The sequence below is a fragment of the Bos javanicus genome, chromosome 21 (genome assembly GCF_032452875.1).
Source record: "Bos javanicus breed banteng chromosome 21, ARS-OSU_banteng_1.0, whole genome shotgun sequence".
Lineage (NCBI taxonomy): Eukaryota > Metazoa > Chordata > Mammalia > Artiodactyla > Bovidae > Bos > Bos javanicus.
Genome location: NC_083888.1, coordinates 54,340,082 through 54,359,772, shown reverse-complemented (window position 1 = coordinate 54,359,772; position 19,691 = coordinate 54,340,082). Strand labels below are relative to the sequence as shown.

The following is a 19,691-nucleotide window of genomic DNA, read 5'->3' as shown; positions in this document are numbered from 1 at the left end:
GTTTTGGGGATTACTTTAGCAATAGTAAAGTAAAGAGGAGCTGGAAAGTAAACTACATAACCATTCTGGAAGGAAAGAAATTCAAAGGAAGAAAATCAGGCCTCTAACCTCCTCTCCCCAGTAAGTAGATGAGAGTTACATACCTGAAGCCTTCAGAGAGGGAAAGCAAAGTTAATCTGAGCATGTAATTTCTGTTACCTTGCAAGAAGCTAATTTCCTATATTCTTTATATAAAATAAGTATGTTTCCTTACAGTGTTCTTAAGAAAGCTATTAACACATTAAAAAAACAAGCATCTTATGAATTAGCTATATAATTTAGTATGCTGATTTCTTGTCTGAAGAATTCTATTGTTAATTTTTCTTTAACCTCGTTATTTAACACAAAAGAAAGGAAAACAAACAAACAAAAAAGCCTTTTGGAAAATGCATGAAGGCTTTTTTTCTGGTTTGATTCATACCTTCAACTGAACTGGAAACTTTCTACAGTCTTCCTGTGCACCGACAGCAGTGAACAACGATGAGGCAGATTCTGTGTTCGTATGGCTCTGAGGTTTGAAGTCTGAGACGTCAGAATCGGGAACCTTTAAATTAGGTGGTGTCTGTTGTCTCTGGTGTAGCAATTGATTACCCACTGGATGAGAGTGGTCCCTGGACTGCAGTGAAGACCCAGGAGGCACCGTACTTGGGTTAACCACAGTCCTGGATTCCTGTTTATCCTTTACATCCTTTTCCTCCTCGCTTGAATCATCCAGTAAAATAATTCTGGATAATTTATTTTTTGAACGTGCACAGTTTTGTCTCATCTTCATTTGTTTTAGCTTTACTGCACGTCGGGTTTTATATTTTTTACTCTCATTTGTATCGCAGTCTTCAGTTATTAGGTTAAAATCAACACAAACTTCTTCACTTGACTGGCTTTCGCAAGACTCCTCTTCATCAACACAAAAACTGTCTTCTAAATAGGTTTCATCTTGCTCAGGAATCTACAATAAAAACACAAATAAGAATATAATAAACTTCATAAAACCAGCATGTTTTTAACATATTCTTTTAAGTTCGTGATATCTCTCTGAATATTTATTTCATTTACTTTATTAATTCAGTCACTTGCTCAACTGACTCTTTATTGAGCATATTCTTTCTTTCCTTCCATTTTTATTGGGATATAATTGGCATACAACACTGTATAAGTTTAAGGTGTAGAGCATAATGATTTGACTCACTACATCATGAAATAAATTTAGTGAACAGCCCTCACCTATAGAGAAACAAAATTAAAGAAATAGAAAAACATACTTTTTCCTTGTGGTGAGAACTCTCAGGATTTACTCTCTTGACAATTTTCATATTTAACATACAGCAGTATTAATTATATTTATCATGTACATTACATCCCAAGGTCTGTGCCTGCATGAATGCTCAGTCATGTCTGACTCTTTGTGACCCTGTGGACTGTAGCCTGCCAGGCTTCTCTGTCCATGGCACTTCCCAGGCAAGAATACTGGAGTGGGTTGCCGTTTTCTCCTCCAGGGGATCTTCCCAACCCAGGGATCGAACCTGCGTTTCTTGTGTCTCCTGCACTGAGCAGGATTCTTTACTAACCAAGACACCTGCGAAGCCCATAACAAGTAACTATTTATCTTATAACTGAAGTCTGCACTTTTTGCCTGCCTTCATCCAATTCCCCTTTCCCCCATACCATCCCCTGCCCCTGCCTCTGATAACCATAAACCTGATCCCCTTTTCTATGAGTTAGTTTTTGAAGTATAATTAACCTACAACATGATGTTAGTTCTGTTATATAACATACATTTCAAATGATCACCAGGATAAGTCTAGTTACAATCTGTCACTGTACAAAGATATTACATAATTATTGACTGTACTCCCCACACTGTACATTTCATAGGTATGACATTTATTTTGCAACTGGAAATTTGTATCCCTTAATCTCCCTCACCTATTTCTCTCCTTCCCACCCATTCCTCTCTGGCAACCACCTAATTGTTCTTTGTGTCTATGATTTCCTTATTATGCTGGTTCATTTGTTTTATTTTTCAGATTCTACATATAAGTGAAATCATACAATATTTTTCTTTCTCTGACTTCTTTCACTTGGCATAATGCCCTCTAGGTCCATCCATGTGGTCACAAAAGGCAAAATTTCATTCTTCTCTATGGCTGAGTAAACTTCCAGTTTTTATATATACCACATCTTCTTTCTGAGTATATTCTTTAATGGAAGAAAATGGGGAGTTTGGGAATTAAAAAAAAATAATGATTTACCCTCTAGAAATTTATAGTCTAGTGCAAGAAGCCAGAAAAATGAACAGTAATTCATAAAATGCTGTGATAAGTAATTCATAAAACACTATATAATAAATGCGATGAAAGTAGAGATAAGAATGATCATAAAAAAAATGCCCATATTTCTGAGCTGAATATGGCAATTTATAAATAAATAAGACTAATACAAAATTGATTCCATAAATGAAAAATAAAACTATAATTTTCTGATATGCCATTTTACTGGGAAAAATTAATTTCTAAGAGAAATATAACAACAGAAGAGTTAAAACTTTAACTAGTAGATGATAAAGTTCTATTCACTTCCTTTAAATACTCTAACTGGAAAACAAATTCAGAGTATATTCTAATTAGCTCAAGTTAACAAAAGGAAAATGTGATCAAATTATGACTGAACGGGATTTTGAGAATTCACGTAGTCCATCTTCCTTACTCAGGGCAGAAACTACTGCAAATAGTTCTGATGGAGTTTTAGAAACAAAATGAAGGCTTCATTAACAGGAATATATTCCAATATCACCACCAGGAAATTCTCCACTGTATGTCTACAGTTCATACCTGGGAGAAAATGTTTATGTTATGTTTCTTATGGGCCATTTTGTATCGATTGCTCATCAACGGACTTCGCACAGATTTCATGTAAACAGCTCTCATTTCAGAATCTGTATAAAGACAAAAAAATTTTCAAATACCAAAATTATTTAAATGAAAAGTAAATAAGTATTTGACCTATTCCAGATTCACGATTCCCTGGTGGCTCGTTGGTAAAGAAGCCACCTGCCAATGCGGGGAGGCTTGGTTTCTACCCCTGGGTCAGGCAGAGCCCATAGAGGAGGAAATGGCAACCCACTCCAGTATCCTTGCCTGGGAAATCCCATGGACAGAGGAGCCTGGCAGGCTGCAGTCCAAGGGGTTGGAGAGAGTTGGACATGACTTAGTGACTAAAAAATAATATAGTATGTAACCTTTTCAATCTGGCTTTTTTCACAAAGCACACTTCATGTGAGAATCATATGCCGATTATTTCTTAAAGTTATATAGTAAAGAGTACCTAAGAAATGAGGCATGAAAAAAAAAACAATGTGGATTTTGAGATTTTCTTAAAAAAAAAAAAACAAAAAAAAAAACAACTCTAAAATCCTACATATTTCAAACATACTGTGAAAAAAAAAGTACTGTGTTTAAATGGAGTTTCAGATCTCCCTGTTCTTCATCACAACTGAACTAACTTCAACCTTCCCAACAGCAGCAACTGAAGTCCTTCCTGTTGCTCAAGCCCACTGACTCCCTCTTTGTCTCTCTGCTGCTGCTGCTAAGTTGCTTCAGTCGTGTCCAACTCTGTGTGACTCGACCCCATAGATGGCAGCCCACCAGGCTCCCCCGTTCCTGGGATTCTCCAGGCAAGAACACTGGAGTGGGTTGCCATTTCTTCTCCAATGCATGAAAGTGAAAAGTGAAAGTGAAGTCGCTCACTCTTAGCGACCCCATGGACTGCAGCCTGCCAGGCTCCTCCGTCCATGGGATTTTCCAGGCAAGAGTCCTGGAGTGGGGTGCCATTGCTTTTTGTCTCTCTAATCCATCAGAAAATCCCGTCAGCTGTACACAGTCAGAACCCAGTCTTTCTCCCCTCTCACTGCCACCATGATTCCTTGATTAGATTATGCCATGGCCTCTTATATGGTCCTTTCTTCCACCTTTGTTCCCAGACAGGCCATTCTCAACACAGAAGCTGGAGCGAAACAAAATAACTTGAGTTGGCTGCTCATTCATTACCCCTCTGATTTCACTTCCTACTACCCCCCTTCTTCCCTTTCAGTTCTAGTCATAATGATGTTCCCTTGAACACGCCAGGCACACTCCTGCTTCAGGGCCTTTACACTGGTCATCTTTGCATCAACATTCTCCCACCAGATTCTGCTATAAACCTGGGAAAGAAGCCTTATGCTGCAAATCATATCTGTATCAGCAACACATTACTGAGACCTTTGTATTTAAAGCCTTCTTTAAAGTTGTGGGCCTTGGGAAACTTTGCCATCTTAAGTCATGTGAGACCCTGCAGGAGCAGAAGAATGGCAAGATTTGTGAAAGGTAAGAATCCAGAAAAGCCAACTACAATATTTCCCATTTCCATTGCAGCCAATCTGAATCATCTATAGAAGACCTGCTCAAGCACTATTTGGGGAGACTGTTTTCTAAAAGTAGTCTCCTGTACTTGACGAATTTAATAAATTTAGCTTTGTGTCTCAGCTAGTTTTAACAGACTGCATGGTTGAATTCCCATCTCCTAGAGTTTGGACAAATGTCACCTCAATGAGGTAAACCACTAATTACCTTACTCAGATTTACAGTTTAATACCCCAACCCCTGACACTCCAAATCTTCATCTTACTCAATTTGTTTTTGTTTTTCTATAAATTTGTCTTACACTAAATAATTTAGTTATTGTGTATATTGTTTCTCTTCTCCCATTCTAATGTATGTTTCATAAGCACAGGGGGTTTTGTCCATTTTGTTCACAGATACAGCTTTCTCAAGAACCTTACAGAGTGCTAGGTACATACCAGGCATTAAATACTTGTTTAAATGAACAACTGACAGCCAGCCAGGTCTCTAGAGACTGTTTTCTAAAAGTAGTAGTTTTTAAAATTAGTAGAAGCCTATAAACAAGCAACTCTCACATAAAGAAAATATTACAGAATTTGAATGAAAATATCCAAGTATTTTACACGTCAAATTGAATTCCCTTTAAAGTCAAGGTTCTTTGGAAAATTACTACAATATTTAAGTATAACCATAGTAAAAGCATTGAAAATGAAAAGAAAAAGAAGTATTATTGTATGATTTACCATTTATAGCCTGTGACAGTTGAGTCTCATCATTTAAAAAGTCAAGGAGTGAGGAGTCTTGTTCACCTTCTGACTCATCATTCTCATCTGATGAAACATATTCTGCATCTTCTTGGGAAAGTTCTGCTTCTTCATCTAAAAACTTCCTAGCTACGAGCTAAGATAAATGAGAAAACAGGAAAGTGCCTTTAAGAAAATCATTTAATGTCCTCAAATAACTGAAAACAGTTTTGGAAAATGGATTTCTTGCCAGTGCTTTTAAGATACAAAATAATAAAAATAGAAAACTGTGAGTAGAAATGATAAAGTAGCATATCTATTGAAAATGTCTTCTTTTAATTGTTATAAATAAAATAAACTACAGGTCAGCATGTCTGCTTGCTGAATGTTTTTTTAATAAAGTCTCTTGAGTCTTTCAGCTAAATCATTTTTGCCAGGAAAAATATAGTACCACAAAAAGACTGATCAGAAAAAAAAAGTGCTAAGAATTCTTTTCCAAAAAGTTGAATATTGGATATAGATAAGAAAAACAATATAAATATTATAAAAGCAAATACTTTAAAATTCAGATTTCTGTCTCTATATTTTCTTTGATTTGAATGTTACATCTTCATTACACTTCAAAATAACACAACACTGCAAGATAGTTTCAACACACAAAGAGAAACTAAGAAACCACACTTTGAGTTTTTAATTTTAGTAAAAAAAGTAAAGTTAAAATAATTTTTAAGTTTTGGTTTTTTCCTATAAAGAAATTATAGAGAAATCTACTTCTATGTAAAATCTACTCGTCTTTACTAATTAAAAATATATAGTATATTTATATAAAAATAAGAAACTGAAAAAAGTTTACCTTGAGGTGGTTCTGTCTCTTTCGGACTTTGATGCTTCTTTTGGCATTCCTCTTGTGATCCTTGAAGTCTTCTGACTGTGGATCTTGTTTGTGAAAATTGTCACTCTCATCACTAGATGACAAATCTAACTATAATTCAATAAAATTCTTACATAAGAAAATATAATTTAAGTGTTGTATCTTAATGAGTTTCTGAAGGGTTGTTGCTTCTACTGTCATTTTTTCCCCCTTTAAATAGTTGACCAAACATTTTCTTGTTAGAAAAATAAAATGCTCTTACAACTCAGAGCCATGCACAAATATATAATATTTAAAACTTTAAAAGTTAGATAATTCTAAGTAATAAAATAATAAGTTAGGTAATATAAGTAATACTAATACAGTATTCATTCAGTTTTGTATGAAATTGAATGTATCTGATGAATGTTTATGTTTTTAGTTTAACTGTTTCCTTTAAAAGATCCTGAAGGGCTTCACAAAAAATAATTGTCTATAAATATAGCTATCAGAATCAACTCAAACATATACAAGTCCTTTCAAACTAAGAAAAAAATATAACAACAAATCTTTTGACTATGAAGCCTACCACAGTGTCTCTTACAGAATAAGATAAAACCAATCCAAATAATCAAAAGAAATTTATGAAAATAACTTCAAGTAACAGGGATTATTTTAGGTTAAGGTGGATTGAGCATCAGCATTATCAATATTTTAATTCACTTCTAGTAAGTCAATCAGACATTTTAGATAAAGTAGCAAGTTAGAACAATTTTTTTAAATGGAGTTTTATATGAGTATACAAAGTTAATGACAGCTGATTGCATTTTTAATTAATCTTGCACAAATTATACTAGTTAGCATTAGAGAATTAAAACACACAAGATTTCCTAGTCTCAAAATTTAGCTATCAGCTATAAACTGATGATAAATGAATACTAAAGCCTTAAAATGTGCCTGCTGACCAATTTTCACATTTTCATAGTTGTCAGTGCCTGCCAGACATTGTCACTTTACTGTCCCACATGGACTTCAAACTCGAACATGTTCAACACTGAACTCACCACTCTTTCTTGTTTCCTCTAAAAACATGACGTATCTGCCACCTAAGCCCAAGCCAAAACCAAACAGTCATTGTGGACTCCTCCTTCCCCTTCTTTCAAACTCATTCAGTAAACAAAAGAACGAATAAGGCCTTCCAAAAGTTTACCCAGATTTTTCTCCAGCTTTACTTTCTGGTACTTTCTGTCTTTACAATCCACAACAAGAGATGCTGTTTCCCTGCTCTGTATCCTTCTTTAAGCTGCTGGGAATGCCTTCCCTTCTCCCTTCTTTTCCCCTAAAATATGTATGCTTTAAGATTTTATATAAGGTGTTATTTTCAAGAAGCTTGCCAGAACTCCCCAAGGTCTAGGTTAAGTTTTATCTTCTCTTATCACTTAAAAAATTATATGGAAACTATCCATTTACTTATCTATCCTTCCTATTAGATTACGCACTTAAAACAGTACCAGGAAATACTCTTTATACTATACCCAGCATCTTGCACAGTAGATACAGGGTAGGTATTTAATCAACGTTTCCCGAATTGCTGGAGTGTATTGACAAAAATAGGAATAGTTTTTTGAAGGAGTTTAAAATTAAAACAGAAATTCCAGTCACTGAGGATTTACTATCTTTTTCTGTTAAACATATACCTATAAGATCAAATATACCTATGCTCAACTATTCACATATTTCTCTTGTAATATTTATCTCAAAAAGGTCTGAATTACTATTTATTATTTGTTATTTACTTACTCTGTTTGGAGGAACCCTGCGCTTTTTGACAACCTGAAGTGGAGAATCAACTTCGCTATTCTTCTGATTCTAGATAAAGCAGACAAAATAAAAAGTTTAAAAAAAAAAGTTTTAAGGGAAACAAGAAACTTTGTATGATCTTGCTACTGTGATTACTGACCAACTCACCTCTGGGGACTCCAAAACATTTCCTTTTGTTTTTTTACTTTTTCTTCGGAAAATCTCATCATCTTCACTTTCATGGGTTGATAATTGTTCATCTATAATTTATTTAAAGATAATGAATCTGGTCAACAGATTTAAGTTTATCCAACCACAAGTATCTAATTTATTGATGGGTACAGTAAAAATTGTTCCTGGCAATCTCAACATTTATTCAGTCTCAAAGATAGTTTTTCTTGCATCTCTCACTCTGGAGGAAGCCAGATGCTATATGGTAAGAACAGAGGAAGTAATCCTATGGAGAGGAAAACATGGCAGGAAATGGAGGCCTCTTATTCAACAGCAATGTGACCCGCCAAGCTGATTCAAGCCTTCAGATAACTGCAGCCCTGGCCAAGGCTTTGAATACAAACTCATAAAATATCTGGAGTCAGAACTCACGGCAAAGCCATTCTCGAATTCCTAGTCTATAGAAATGGTGAAATCATACATGCTGTTTTAAGCCATTAAGTTTGCAGTAAATTTGTTATGCAGCCAGAGATAAATAATACAGATTTTGGTGCATGGAAATAGGTAATTAATTACCAAAAACCTAAATGGTAGATATAGCTTTAGAACTAATGAATGGGCAGAAGCTAAAAGAACTTTTTTGTTGTTGTTAAAAGAATTTTTGAGGAGAGTTTTTGTGAAAGCTCGAAAAGCCTCAAAGGAATTGTTTATAGAAGATTAATGGCCATTGAGGAGGTCATGGGTGACAGCTTACAGAGGTAAGAAAATCCTTATTAGAAATTAGAGGAAAGAGAAATCTTACTATAGTGCCAGAAAGTTTAACAACATTGCAGTAACAAAGAAAGTAGAAAATGTACCTCATGAAGGAGGTACCAGACCAGCTTACCTGTCTCCTGAGACACCTGTCAAGAAGCAACAGTTAGAACCAGACAGGAAACAACTGACTGTTTCAAAATTGAGGAAGGAGTAGGACAAGACTGTACACTGTCACCTTGTTTATTTAACATATGCAGAGTACATCATGAGAAATGGTGGGCTGGAAGAAGCACAAGCTGGGAGAAAATATCAACGATCTCAGATATGCAGATGACACCACACTAATGGCAGAAAGCGAAGAGGAACTAAAGAGCCTCTTGATGAGAGTGAAAGAGAAGAGTGAAAGAACTGGCTTACATCTCAACATTCAGAAAACTAAGATCACGGCAACTAGTCCCATCACTTCATGGGAAATAGATGGGGAAACAGTGGAAACAGTGTCAGACTTTATTTTTCTGGGCTCCAAAATCACTGCAGATGGTGACTGCAGCCATGAAATTAAAAGACGCTTACTCCTTGGAAGGAAAGTTATGACCAACCTAGATAGCATATTGAAAAGCAGAGACATTACTTTGCCAACAGAGGTCCGTCTAGTCAAGGCTATGGTTTTTCCTGGGGTCATATATGGATGTGAGAGTTGGACTGTGAAGAAATCTGAGCGCAGAAGAATTGATGCTTTTGAACTCTGGTGTTGGAGAAGACTCTTGAGAGTGTCTTGGACTGCAAGGAAATCCAACCAGTCCATCCTAAAGGAGATCAGTCCTGGGATTTCTTTGGAAGGAATGATGCTAAAGCTGAAACTCCAGTACTTTGGCCACCTCATGCGAAGAGTTGACTCTTTGGAAAAGACTCTGATGCTGGGAGGGATTGGGGGCAAGAGGAGAAGGGGATGACAGAGGATGAGATGGCTGGATGGCATCACTGACTCGATGGACATGAGTCTGAGTGAACTCCGGGAGTTGGTGATGGATAGGGAGGCCTGGCATTCTGCGATTCATGGGGTTGCAAAGAGTCGGACACGACTGAGTGACTGAACTGAACTGAACTGTTCCTTGGAAGGAAAGCTATTACAAACCTAGACAGCATATTAAAAAGCAGAGACATTACTTTGCCAACAAAGATACATCTAGTTAAAGCTATAATTTTTCCAGTAGTCATGTACAGATGTGAGAGTTGGAGCATAAAGAAGGCCGAGAGCCGAAGAATTGGTACTTTTGAACTGTGGTGCTGGAGAAGACTCTTGAGAGTCCCTTGGACTGTAGGGATATCAAATCAGTCAGTCCTAAGGGAAATCAACCCTGAAGTCATTGGAAGGACTGATGCTGAAGGTGAAGCTCCAATACTTTGGCCACCTGATGCAGAGTCAATTCCTTGGGAAAGACCCTGATGCTGGGAAAGATTGAAGGCAAAAGGGAAGGGGATGGCAGAGGATGAGATGATTAGATAGCATCACCGATGCAATGGACATGAAATTGAGCAAACTCTGGAAGACAGTGAAGGACAGAGGAGTCTACAGTCTATGGGGGTTCAAAGAGTCGGACATAACTGAGCAACTCAACAACAAAAATGAAGGAGGTGCTCTAAGCAAGAAGATTCCCAGACGTGTTTAAGTATCACCTGGAAAATCCCATGGACGGAGGAGCCTGGTAGGCTGCAGTCCTTAGGGTTGCTGAGTTAGACACGACTGAGCGGCTTCACTTTCCCTTTTCACTTTCATGCATTGGAGAAGGAAGTGGCAACCCACTCCAGTGTTCTTGCCTGGAGAATCCCAGGGACGGCAGAGCCTGGTGGGCTGCTGTCTGTGGGGTCGCACAGAGTCGGACATGACTGAAGCGACTTAGCAGCAGCAGCATGCTTCTTGTTTAAATGTGAAAGGAGAGAGAGGAATTAAAGAAAGTATATTAAACAGGAAACAGGGGAACTTTCCTGGTGGTCCAGTAGCTAAAACTCCGCGCTTCCAATGTAGGGGCTCAGGTTCGATCCCTGGAACTAGATCCCACGTGCCACAACTAAGAGCTTGCATGCCAGCAGTTAAAGATCCCACGGGTCCCAACTAAGACCTGGCACAGCAAATCAATCAGTCAATCAGAACATGAAACAGTTGAGACTTGCTGGTTTTGAAAATTACCAGCTTCTCCAGATAGCAAACAATGTTAAATTAAGAAATCTTCCAGGCAAAGACCTAATCTAGAAGACTTCCAGGAAACTACAGTCCAGATGATGCTGAGGGTGTAATTGTAAATGCTTTAAGACCTCAGAAAGATCAAAGGTGGTGCCACAGAGTACCATTCAGTCGGATGGTACTCTAAACATTTTAAAGATGTCTCTTACATTCCCTCTCAAACAACAGATCTTCTAAGAAGATTAAGGAACTATCTTTACACAACTCAGCAGAAGCCAAAGTTAGAGAAGAACCTACCTCTGAAAGATCTGTGGACATGGCTAGTATCTAACAGAATGAACCTCAAATAAGATTCACAAGAGATCCACAAATATTTATGACAATTAGATGAGGAAAAAACCCACAGCCAGCTACAACTTAAAAGGGGCAGAGGCAGTACAAAATGAAGAGGCCTTTGGATCCCCAAATTTTTACCAGAAGAAACTGGTAAAACCTGAGAAAGCCCCACAAGTGCTACCTGTTTGGAAACTGGACTAGGCATCCAGAGGATAGAGCCAAGAACCATGGAGAATTATGGGGGCTTTGAGTACTAATCAAAAAACTTTCAATCTTGGTTCTGCTAGATTTTAGAATTACTATGGACCTGAGATTCCTGTGTGCTTCCCATCAACCGTTCTCGCTTTCAAATAAACCATTTTGGAAGCAGATTTTACATGCCCAGTCAGGTCTTCAGATGACTGCAACCTCAAGTGAAATCTTGACTATAATCCCATGAGAAAGTCTAAACCAGAATGACCCAGTTAAGCAACTCTGAAATTCCTAAACTACAGAAACTGTGAGATAAATGCTATCTTAAGCCACTAAATTAGGGGGAGTAATTTTTTACACAGCAGTTAAAAAACCTAATACAAACTCACACAGTATATTTCTCATTATGCTCTGTGCTTATAAAATATCTACCTAGACAGATTATTGTGTATATATAACACGGTAAATGATCCTAAACCTTCTATTTCAATTAAATGGAATAACAAATACTAAAAAAAAATTACTAATAAATAGTTCCTTAATGGCTATGTATTCAGAATTATATTGCCCATGGTTAGTCATTAAGTACAATGCAAGAAAAAAAGTTTTAATGCAAATCTGACACAAAGACAGAAAAATTATCTCACTCATTAACAAACACTTAATATAAAGGTGTTAAATATTAAAGGACCTAGGCAACATACTTAGTAAAAAAAGTGTCAGAGTATATCCAAAAGTATGTAGACAAGTTAGTTTTTAAAAATTAACTGTATGTCCAGAACTTACAAGTTTTTATCTTAAAACATTAATGAATCATAAGATTTACAGAGGAAATTCTCATTTTATGCTATTAACTATTCTTTTTCCTTAGCCATAAAGAGTAAAATTCATAAATGGCCTTTTATAATAATCTGTGCATAAACTAGAGTTGAGTTCTATAACAGGATCTAAAGGATATTTAAATCATTATATTTTTGATATATAAATCACTGGTATTTAAATCATCTATTTTCTGGATTTTCTATAGAATTAGATTATACAAATCCAGAGATTCCTATAGATCTTCTATGACCTTATCTCAATTTTTTAAGTACAGTCTTATTTCTGAATTTTGTCATATAAATCCCCTACTTTATACTACCCCCAAAAACTTTACACTTTCCTTCTTTCCCTTTGCTTTCATCATTTTACAACATCCAAATTCTCTTTTGATTATCTTCAACACATCCAAATCATTAATATTCCCAAGGAGCCAAAATAAAAACCTACATTAGAAGTCAACATTTTCAATCTAAACCAGTTCAAAATGCTTTCATCTTCTGAACCTAAATGTCCACCATCTTATTATTCATCTGGTAGTTATTTCCATATTTTACTCATGTCTTTTCAAATTTATATGTCACACAACTGTTTGTGTTTTACAATTAAGGGCTAGAGCCAAATCTTACACTTCTGTTTTGCAGTGCCTAGCACAGTACCTTCCCGTGGCATGCACGCCATAAATACATGGAGAAAAAAATAAATCCTGTATCAATAAACAACAACATAAGGACTATATAGTACATTAATTATCTAATTCAATATATCATACACTGAGAAATTACATTTTATAAAAATTATAGAATCTGATCCAAAATAAATATTCTAGAAAATGTGTGCTTTATAAATTTGGAATCTTACCTTCAGTAGAATGGCAGGCTTGGTGCAGACTGATTTGTTTCTTGCTTTTATACTTTCCTGTAGAAAGTCCTGAATCACCAAAAGTGGAATTCAATGTTTCTTTGAAACTGTGTAGATTTACTTTCCCCATGTTAGAACCTGACTTTTTAGCCATTTCCATTCTCTTCTTAGAAAATGAGTTCAATATATTTGATTCAGAAAGTGGTGTGCTCATAACTTTCTCTCCTACTGGCAACAAAAACTGAGAGTAACTAGGAGACATAAATTCTTTACTTTTTGTTGCATTCATTGAAAAACATGAAAAAGCTGGAGTCTGCTTATCTTCACTTGATGGGTGAGTAGTTGTTACACTTGTAGAATTATCAACATGGGCTCCTGACATGACTGCTTGATTTGAAACACAATTTGTACTATTTATCTGCTTAATATCTAAACGCCTTCCAGGTAGATCATCTAAAATTTCATTATTTGTATCTGATGCATGGTCCACTACTTCATCCTCAGAACCTGTACTACAAAATCCTAAATCAAAAGTAACAGAAAATAAATCCTTAGAGCAGTCAAAACTGTTTTCATCATTATTCAATTTCCCCTCATGTCTACCTCTCAAACCTTCATGAGATTTCCAACTATTAGTATCACAGACAATTTGATCTTGGGGTTCAGAATCATTCTCTAACAAAAGTTCATCAGAAATGAAGAACTGAGAGACTGGTGCCATTTCACTTACAGCAGTTCTGTCTGATATACCTAAAGATTCACATTTACTGTTCAAGGGAGGAGGGCTCACATCATTAAACTCCGTATTAACATCTTCAAATAATAATAAACTTTCATCCTGAGCAGTATGCAATATTGGGAGGTCACTGTTATCAACATCATGATTCTTTTCTTCAGCAAAATCCTTTGAAGGGCTGATGTTTATTTGAATTTGATTGCTGGACACTAAATGTTCATTTTTACTATCTTTATGTACTTTATCAGAGTCACAGAAGCTTGGCTCATCAGAAATCTTATCATTAGTTGTACCATAAACGCAAGTTTTTTCAGAAGGATGAGTAATAAACTTTAAATTCTGTTGAGAATTTACAGCTGAACATGCCATTAAATTGGTAGATTTATCATTCTGTAAGCACTCTGAGTAGGGTAGAAAAACCAAGTTTTCAAGTGCAGAACCCTCAGAAATTTCATTTTCCAAATCTGATAGTCCACTGAGAGGCGGAGGAGAATGTGATAAAAATCTCTCTACATTAGCTAGCACCTCTTTTGTTAATGAATGACAATGAAAAAATTGGTCATCTGTTTTCGCTATATCAAGCTCACCCTCAAATGAAAGAAATAAGCTAGCTGAAAAAGATTTCTCATCACTGAAACTGTTATAACCAGAATCAAAAAAACTTCCAGTAAATGAACCAGTAGATTTAATTGTAAACTGACAATCCGTTAGTAATCCACACGACGGATTACCTCCATTTTCACTGACAGCACATGTGGCAGTGACTTCACCTGTATCTGATACCCTTTCACCATTTCGTGGGTCTACCTGAAGAATGTGTTCAGTGGTAGGACTGTCATCAGTATCTAAAGGCTCCATGACAACATCCTTATTTTCCTTTTTAGACTGATCCTTTTTCAGGTTTTCAGAAGCCTTTTTTTTTAAAGAAGGAATTTTAGTAGATTTGATAGGAATTTGTTTAAAAATTTCAGTACATTCTTCATCAGATTCTGTCATTGAGACTGATTTCCTGTGACTTATATTTGCAAATGAAGACTTCCTGTTATTTGTAAAGGTGCCATCGGCAAAAGAATTATATTCATTTCTCAGAGCACTAGACGCTGAGCTAACATCTTCCATTCGTAAGTAAGATTTAATTTCTGATTCATAGCTGCATTCTCCCTATAAAGAAGGAAAATGAAAGTCATGAGAAAGCAATATAAAACAAACAAAAATTCTAAGAGATGAGCTTTATTCTGTTAAAATATTTCCCAAACAATATTGCATTATTCAAATGATTTTACCTTAAAAATTATTCTAAGTCAAACAAAATTATAAACATTACTGTGAAATTATCACAAATTATCTTTTATCAGTTAATAGTTCTGTATTCCCGAGAGCCACGATAAATATTTGTAGAAAGTATAAATTTAATTAATATATAAAATATTATTATACTTTTTTCCTAACATTTAACTCAACAATGATTCTAACTTCTTAAAAAAGATATTTAAGAAATTAACATATATAAATGAGAAACACATACTTATGTGAAATTTACTCTCTTGATGAAGATAAACTAAGAACAGCTTTTAGAACATTTGAAATAATGGTACCCATATGTCTTCTAGGCTGTAAGCTAGAATATGCTATTTAAAAAAAATTTCTCAAGAACTCTTCTCGTGAATTTCCACATCTTATATCTAAATCTAAAACTACAGTCTCCACCATCCCTGACTCATCCTTCCCTCTTGCCACAAAATGCCACTTTACTCAGGATTCCTCTACTATTCAGGAACTTAAGCAGTTAACTCTCCACTTTCTGTATAATAAAAACAATAAATATTAATGTCAGAATGTCTGTCACCCTACTAGGATATATGCTCCCTACAGAATATTTAATCTGTCTTCTTAACCAGTGTAGCCATGGGGCCTAGAATAGACCATGCCATATAGAAGGCACTAAATAAATGTGCTACTCTGATGCACAGCCTTTGCTGGCACATCCCAGTACTGAGTACATGAGAGGCCCATGACAACTATTGGTAGAAAGTACGAATTTAATTAACACATAAAACAGGATTACAAACACCATTTTTCACTTGTAGGGATCTATAAATAATTACTTTATTTACATGTATTCATGAACAACAGCTAATAATAAAATTAGCAGCTACAATATATCAAGTAATTACTATGTGCCAGGTATTATTCTAATTGCTTTACATGTACTTAATCCCTAAAACAACCTTGTGACAAAAGAATCATTATTCCCAATTTACAGATGAAACTGAGGCACAAAGAGGTTAAGCAGATGCAAAAAGTAAGATTCTAACCCAGGCATTTTGGATTTCACACTCACAATAGGTTCACCATTCTGACTCTCTCAAAGAACAATCATCAGGAAGTTACTCAAGGAATCACTAATTCTCTAAACTACCAACAGGATAAAGGAGACATACCAAATGACCTGTATGATACGGAAATTTCAACAGATCAAACAAGAATACTAAATTTGCTTTACAAACATTTATATAAATCATTAAATAGGAATTCCCTGGAGATCTAGTGGTTAGGACTTGGTGTTCTCACTGCCAGGGCGTGGGTTCAATCCCTGGTCTGGGAACGAAGATCCTACAAGTTATGCGGCACAACCAAAAAACATTTTTTTAAGCCATTCAGTTCAGTTCAGTTGCTCAGTTGTGTCTGACTCTTTGCGACCCCATGGACTGCAGCATGCCAGGCATCCCTGTCCATCACCAACTCCCAGAGTTTACTCAAACTCATGTCCATTGAGTCGGTGATGCCATCCAACCATCTCATCCTCCATACTCTCCTCCTCCTGCCCGCAATCTTTCCCAGCATCAGGGTCTTCTCAAATGAGTCAGTTCTTCCCATCAGGTGGCCAAAGGATTGGAGTTTCAGCTTCAACAACAGTCCTTAAAATGAACACTCAGGACTGATCTCCTTTAGGATGGACTGGTTGGATCTCCTTATAGTCCAAGGGACTCTCAAGAGTCTTCTCCAACACCACATTTAAAAGCATCAATTCTTTGGCGCTCAGCTTTCTTTACAGTCCAAATCTCACATCCATACATGACTACAGGAAAACCATAGATGGACTTTTGTCAGCAAAGTTACATCTCTGCTTTTTAATACGCTGTCGAGGTTGGTCATAACTTTTCTTCCAAGGAGCAAGCGTCTTTTAATTTCATGGCTGCAGGCACCATCTGCAGTGATTTTGGAGCCCCCAAATATAAAGTCTGTCACTGCTTCCACTGTTTCCCCATCTATTTGCCATGAAGTGATGGGACCAGATGCCATGATCTTAGTTTTCTGAATGTTGAGCTTTAAGCCAACTTTTTCACTCTCCTCTTTTACTTTAATCAACAGGCTCATTAGTTCTTCTTTGCTTTCTGCCTTAAGGGTGCTGTCATCTGCATATCTGAGGTTATTGATATTTCTCCCGGCAATCTTGATTCCAGCTTGTGCTTCTTCCAGCCCAGCATTTCTCATGATGTACTCTGCATATAAGTTAAGAAAGGTGACAATATACAGCCTTGACATACTCCTTTTCCTATTTGGAACCAGTCTGTTGTTCCATGTCCAGATCTAACTGTTGCTTCCTGACCTGCATACAGATTTCTCAAGAAGCAGGTCAGGTGATTGGTATTCCCATCTCTTGAAGAATTGTCCAAAGTTTGTTGTGGTCCACACAGTCAAAGGCTTTGGCACAGTCAATAGAAGCAGAAGTAGGTATTTTTCTGGAACTCTCTTGCTCTTTTGATGATCCGACGGGTGTTGGCAATTTGATCTCTGGTTCCTCTGCCTTTTCTAAATCCAGCTTGAACATCTGGAATTTCATGGTTTATGTACTGTTGAAGCCTGGCTTGGAGAATTTTGAGCATTACTTTGCTAGTGTGTGAGATGAGTGCAATTGTGCAGTAGTTTGAGCATTCTTTGGCATTGCCTTTCTTTGGGATTGGAATGAAAACTGACCTTTTCCAGTCCTGTGGCCACTGCTGAGTTTTAAAAATTTGCTGGCATATTGAGGGCAGCACTTTCACGGCATCATCTTTTAGGATTTGAAATAGCTCAAGTGGAATTCCATCACCTCCAGTAGTTTTGTTCATAGTGATACCTCCTAAGGCCCACTTGACTTAGCATTCCAGTATGTCTGGCTCTAAGTGAATGGTCATACCATGATTATCTGGGTCATGAAGATCTTTTTTGCACAGTTCTTCTGTGTATTCTTGCCACCTCTTCTTAATATCCTCTGCTTCTGTTAGGTCCATACCATTTCTGTCCTTTATTGTGCCCATCTTTGTATGAAATGTTCCCTCGGTATCTCTAATTTTCTTGAAGAGATCTCTAGTCTTTCTTTCCCTTGCTATTGTTTTCTTCTATTTCTTTGCATTGATCACTGAGGACGGCTTTCTTATCTCTCCATGTTGTTCTTTGTAACTCTGCATTCAAATGGGTATATCTTTCCTTTTCTCCTTTGCCTTTCGCTTCTCTTCTTCTCATAGCTTTTTGTAAGGCCTCCTCAGACAATCATTTTGCCTTTTTTGCATTTCTTTTTCTTGGGGATGGTCTTGATCCCCTTTAGCCAATGAAAGAGAAAGTGAAGTCGCTCAGTCGTGTCCGACTCTTTGGGACCCCACGGACTGTAGCCTACCAGGCCCCTCTGTCTGTGGGATTTTCAAGGCAAGAATACTGGAGTGGGTTGCCATTTCCTTCTCCAGGAGATCTTCCTGAATGAGGGATTGAACCCAGGTCTCCCGCATTGTAGGCAGATGCTTTACCATCTGAGTCACCAGGGAAGCTCCCTTTAGCCATTAAATACATTAAAATTTCACTCTTGTCTATCAATATTCACAGACGGCATTCTTCTAATTAGGCCTACTTCTAAGATAGAAAACTAGTCCACTGAGATCACAAGAAGCTACATAGAAAAACAAAATAGTTTAGCTATGATTATTTATAATAAATACTTGTTTCTTATAATAATGACTTCAAATTAAGAAGACTAAAGTATTCTAGTTTCACTGTCATGCCAGCAAAAGAAAGTTAAAGTAGGCTCCTACCTCTTCATGTCTCATTCCTTCTATCATTTGCATAATATTTATGAAATGGTGACATCGATCTGAATGGTCGACTTGATATGTAGGCAAAGGATGATCCTGCCATAATCTCCATTCAGAGAGAGACAACTGACGAATTCCAACGGTTGGTTCTTCAGTCTTGATTAACAATCATTTAACATAACAAAAAACACACATACTCAGATTTCACACACTGATTTAAAAAATACTTAATATACAGATAATCGGCATACCGTAAATAATTTTAATTCACTTAGGTATTTTCAACTAGCATTTCAGGTGAAAAATAAAATAACTTTATGAAGTACAAAGATGTCCTTTTAAATACATCTTAAAAATAACTGTTACATGTATTGCTTGTACAACTAGAAAGAAAACTATGTCATTAGAAATAAAATACATAAATAAATAAATATTAGATGAGTTACTACTTGGACATATTCCTGTTATATAATTCCATGTTAAGAGTTTTTGCTAGATTACGTTCTATAATCTAATAAAGAGGTATTCATAATCTCTCAGTGATACTGATCTCAATTCATTATGCCTGCTGCCATTCCTCACTTTCCCTCTTAGTGAAAACAATATAGATTTTCAAAGCCAAGTATTTCAAGCCCTATAAATCTTCTCAAAGGTATCTTCCTTGAAGTTGTTTTTCTATTTCTCTGGGTACATATGTAACGTCTGATCAATCTGTTTGACTTTCCTTATGCTCATCAATAATTTGTTCATAATAAAATAATATTCAA

At 36.3% G+C, this 19,691-nt stretch overlaps 1 protein-coding gene across 5 annotated transcripts in view; it reads right to left on the bottom strand.

Annotated features, from left to right (window-relative positions):
- Positions 1-19,691, bottom strand: part of FANCM (FA complementation group M) — an 80,104-nt gene that overhangs the window by 24,159 nt on the left and 36,254 nt on the right. For all 5 annotated transcript variants that reach the window (XM_061395004.1, XM_061395005.1, XM_061395003.1 and 2 more), the window contains exons 13-20: positions 18,925-19,080; positions 13,123-15,019; positions 7,974-8,065; positions 7,806-7,874; positions 6,009-6,137; positions 5,156-5,312; positions 2,868-2,971; positions 461-985 (exon numbers count right to left, since the gene is read on the bottom strand). In XM_061395004.1, the coding sequence (XP_061250988.1) occupies positions 461-985; positions 2,868-2,971; positions 5,156-5,312; positions 6,009-6,137; positions 7,806-7,874; positions 7,974-8,065; positions 13,123-15,019; positions 18,925-19,080 (3,129 nt within the window). The remainder of the gene's footprint in view (positions 1-460; positions 986-2,867; positions 2,972-5,155; positions 5,313-6,008; positions 6,138-7,805; positions 7,875-7,973; positions 8,066-13,122; positions 15,020-18,924; positions 19,081-19,691) is intronic.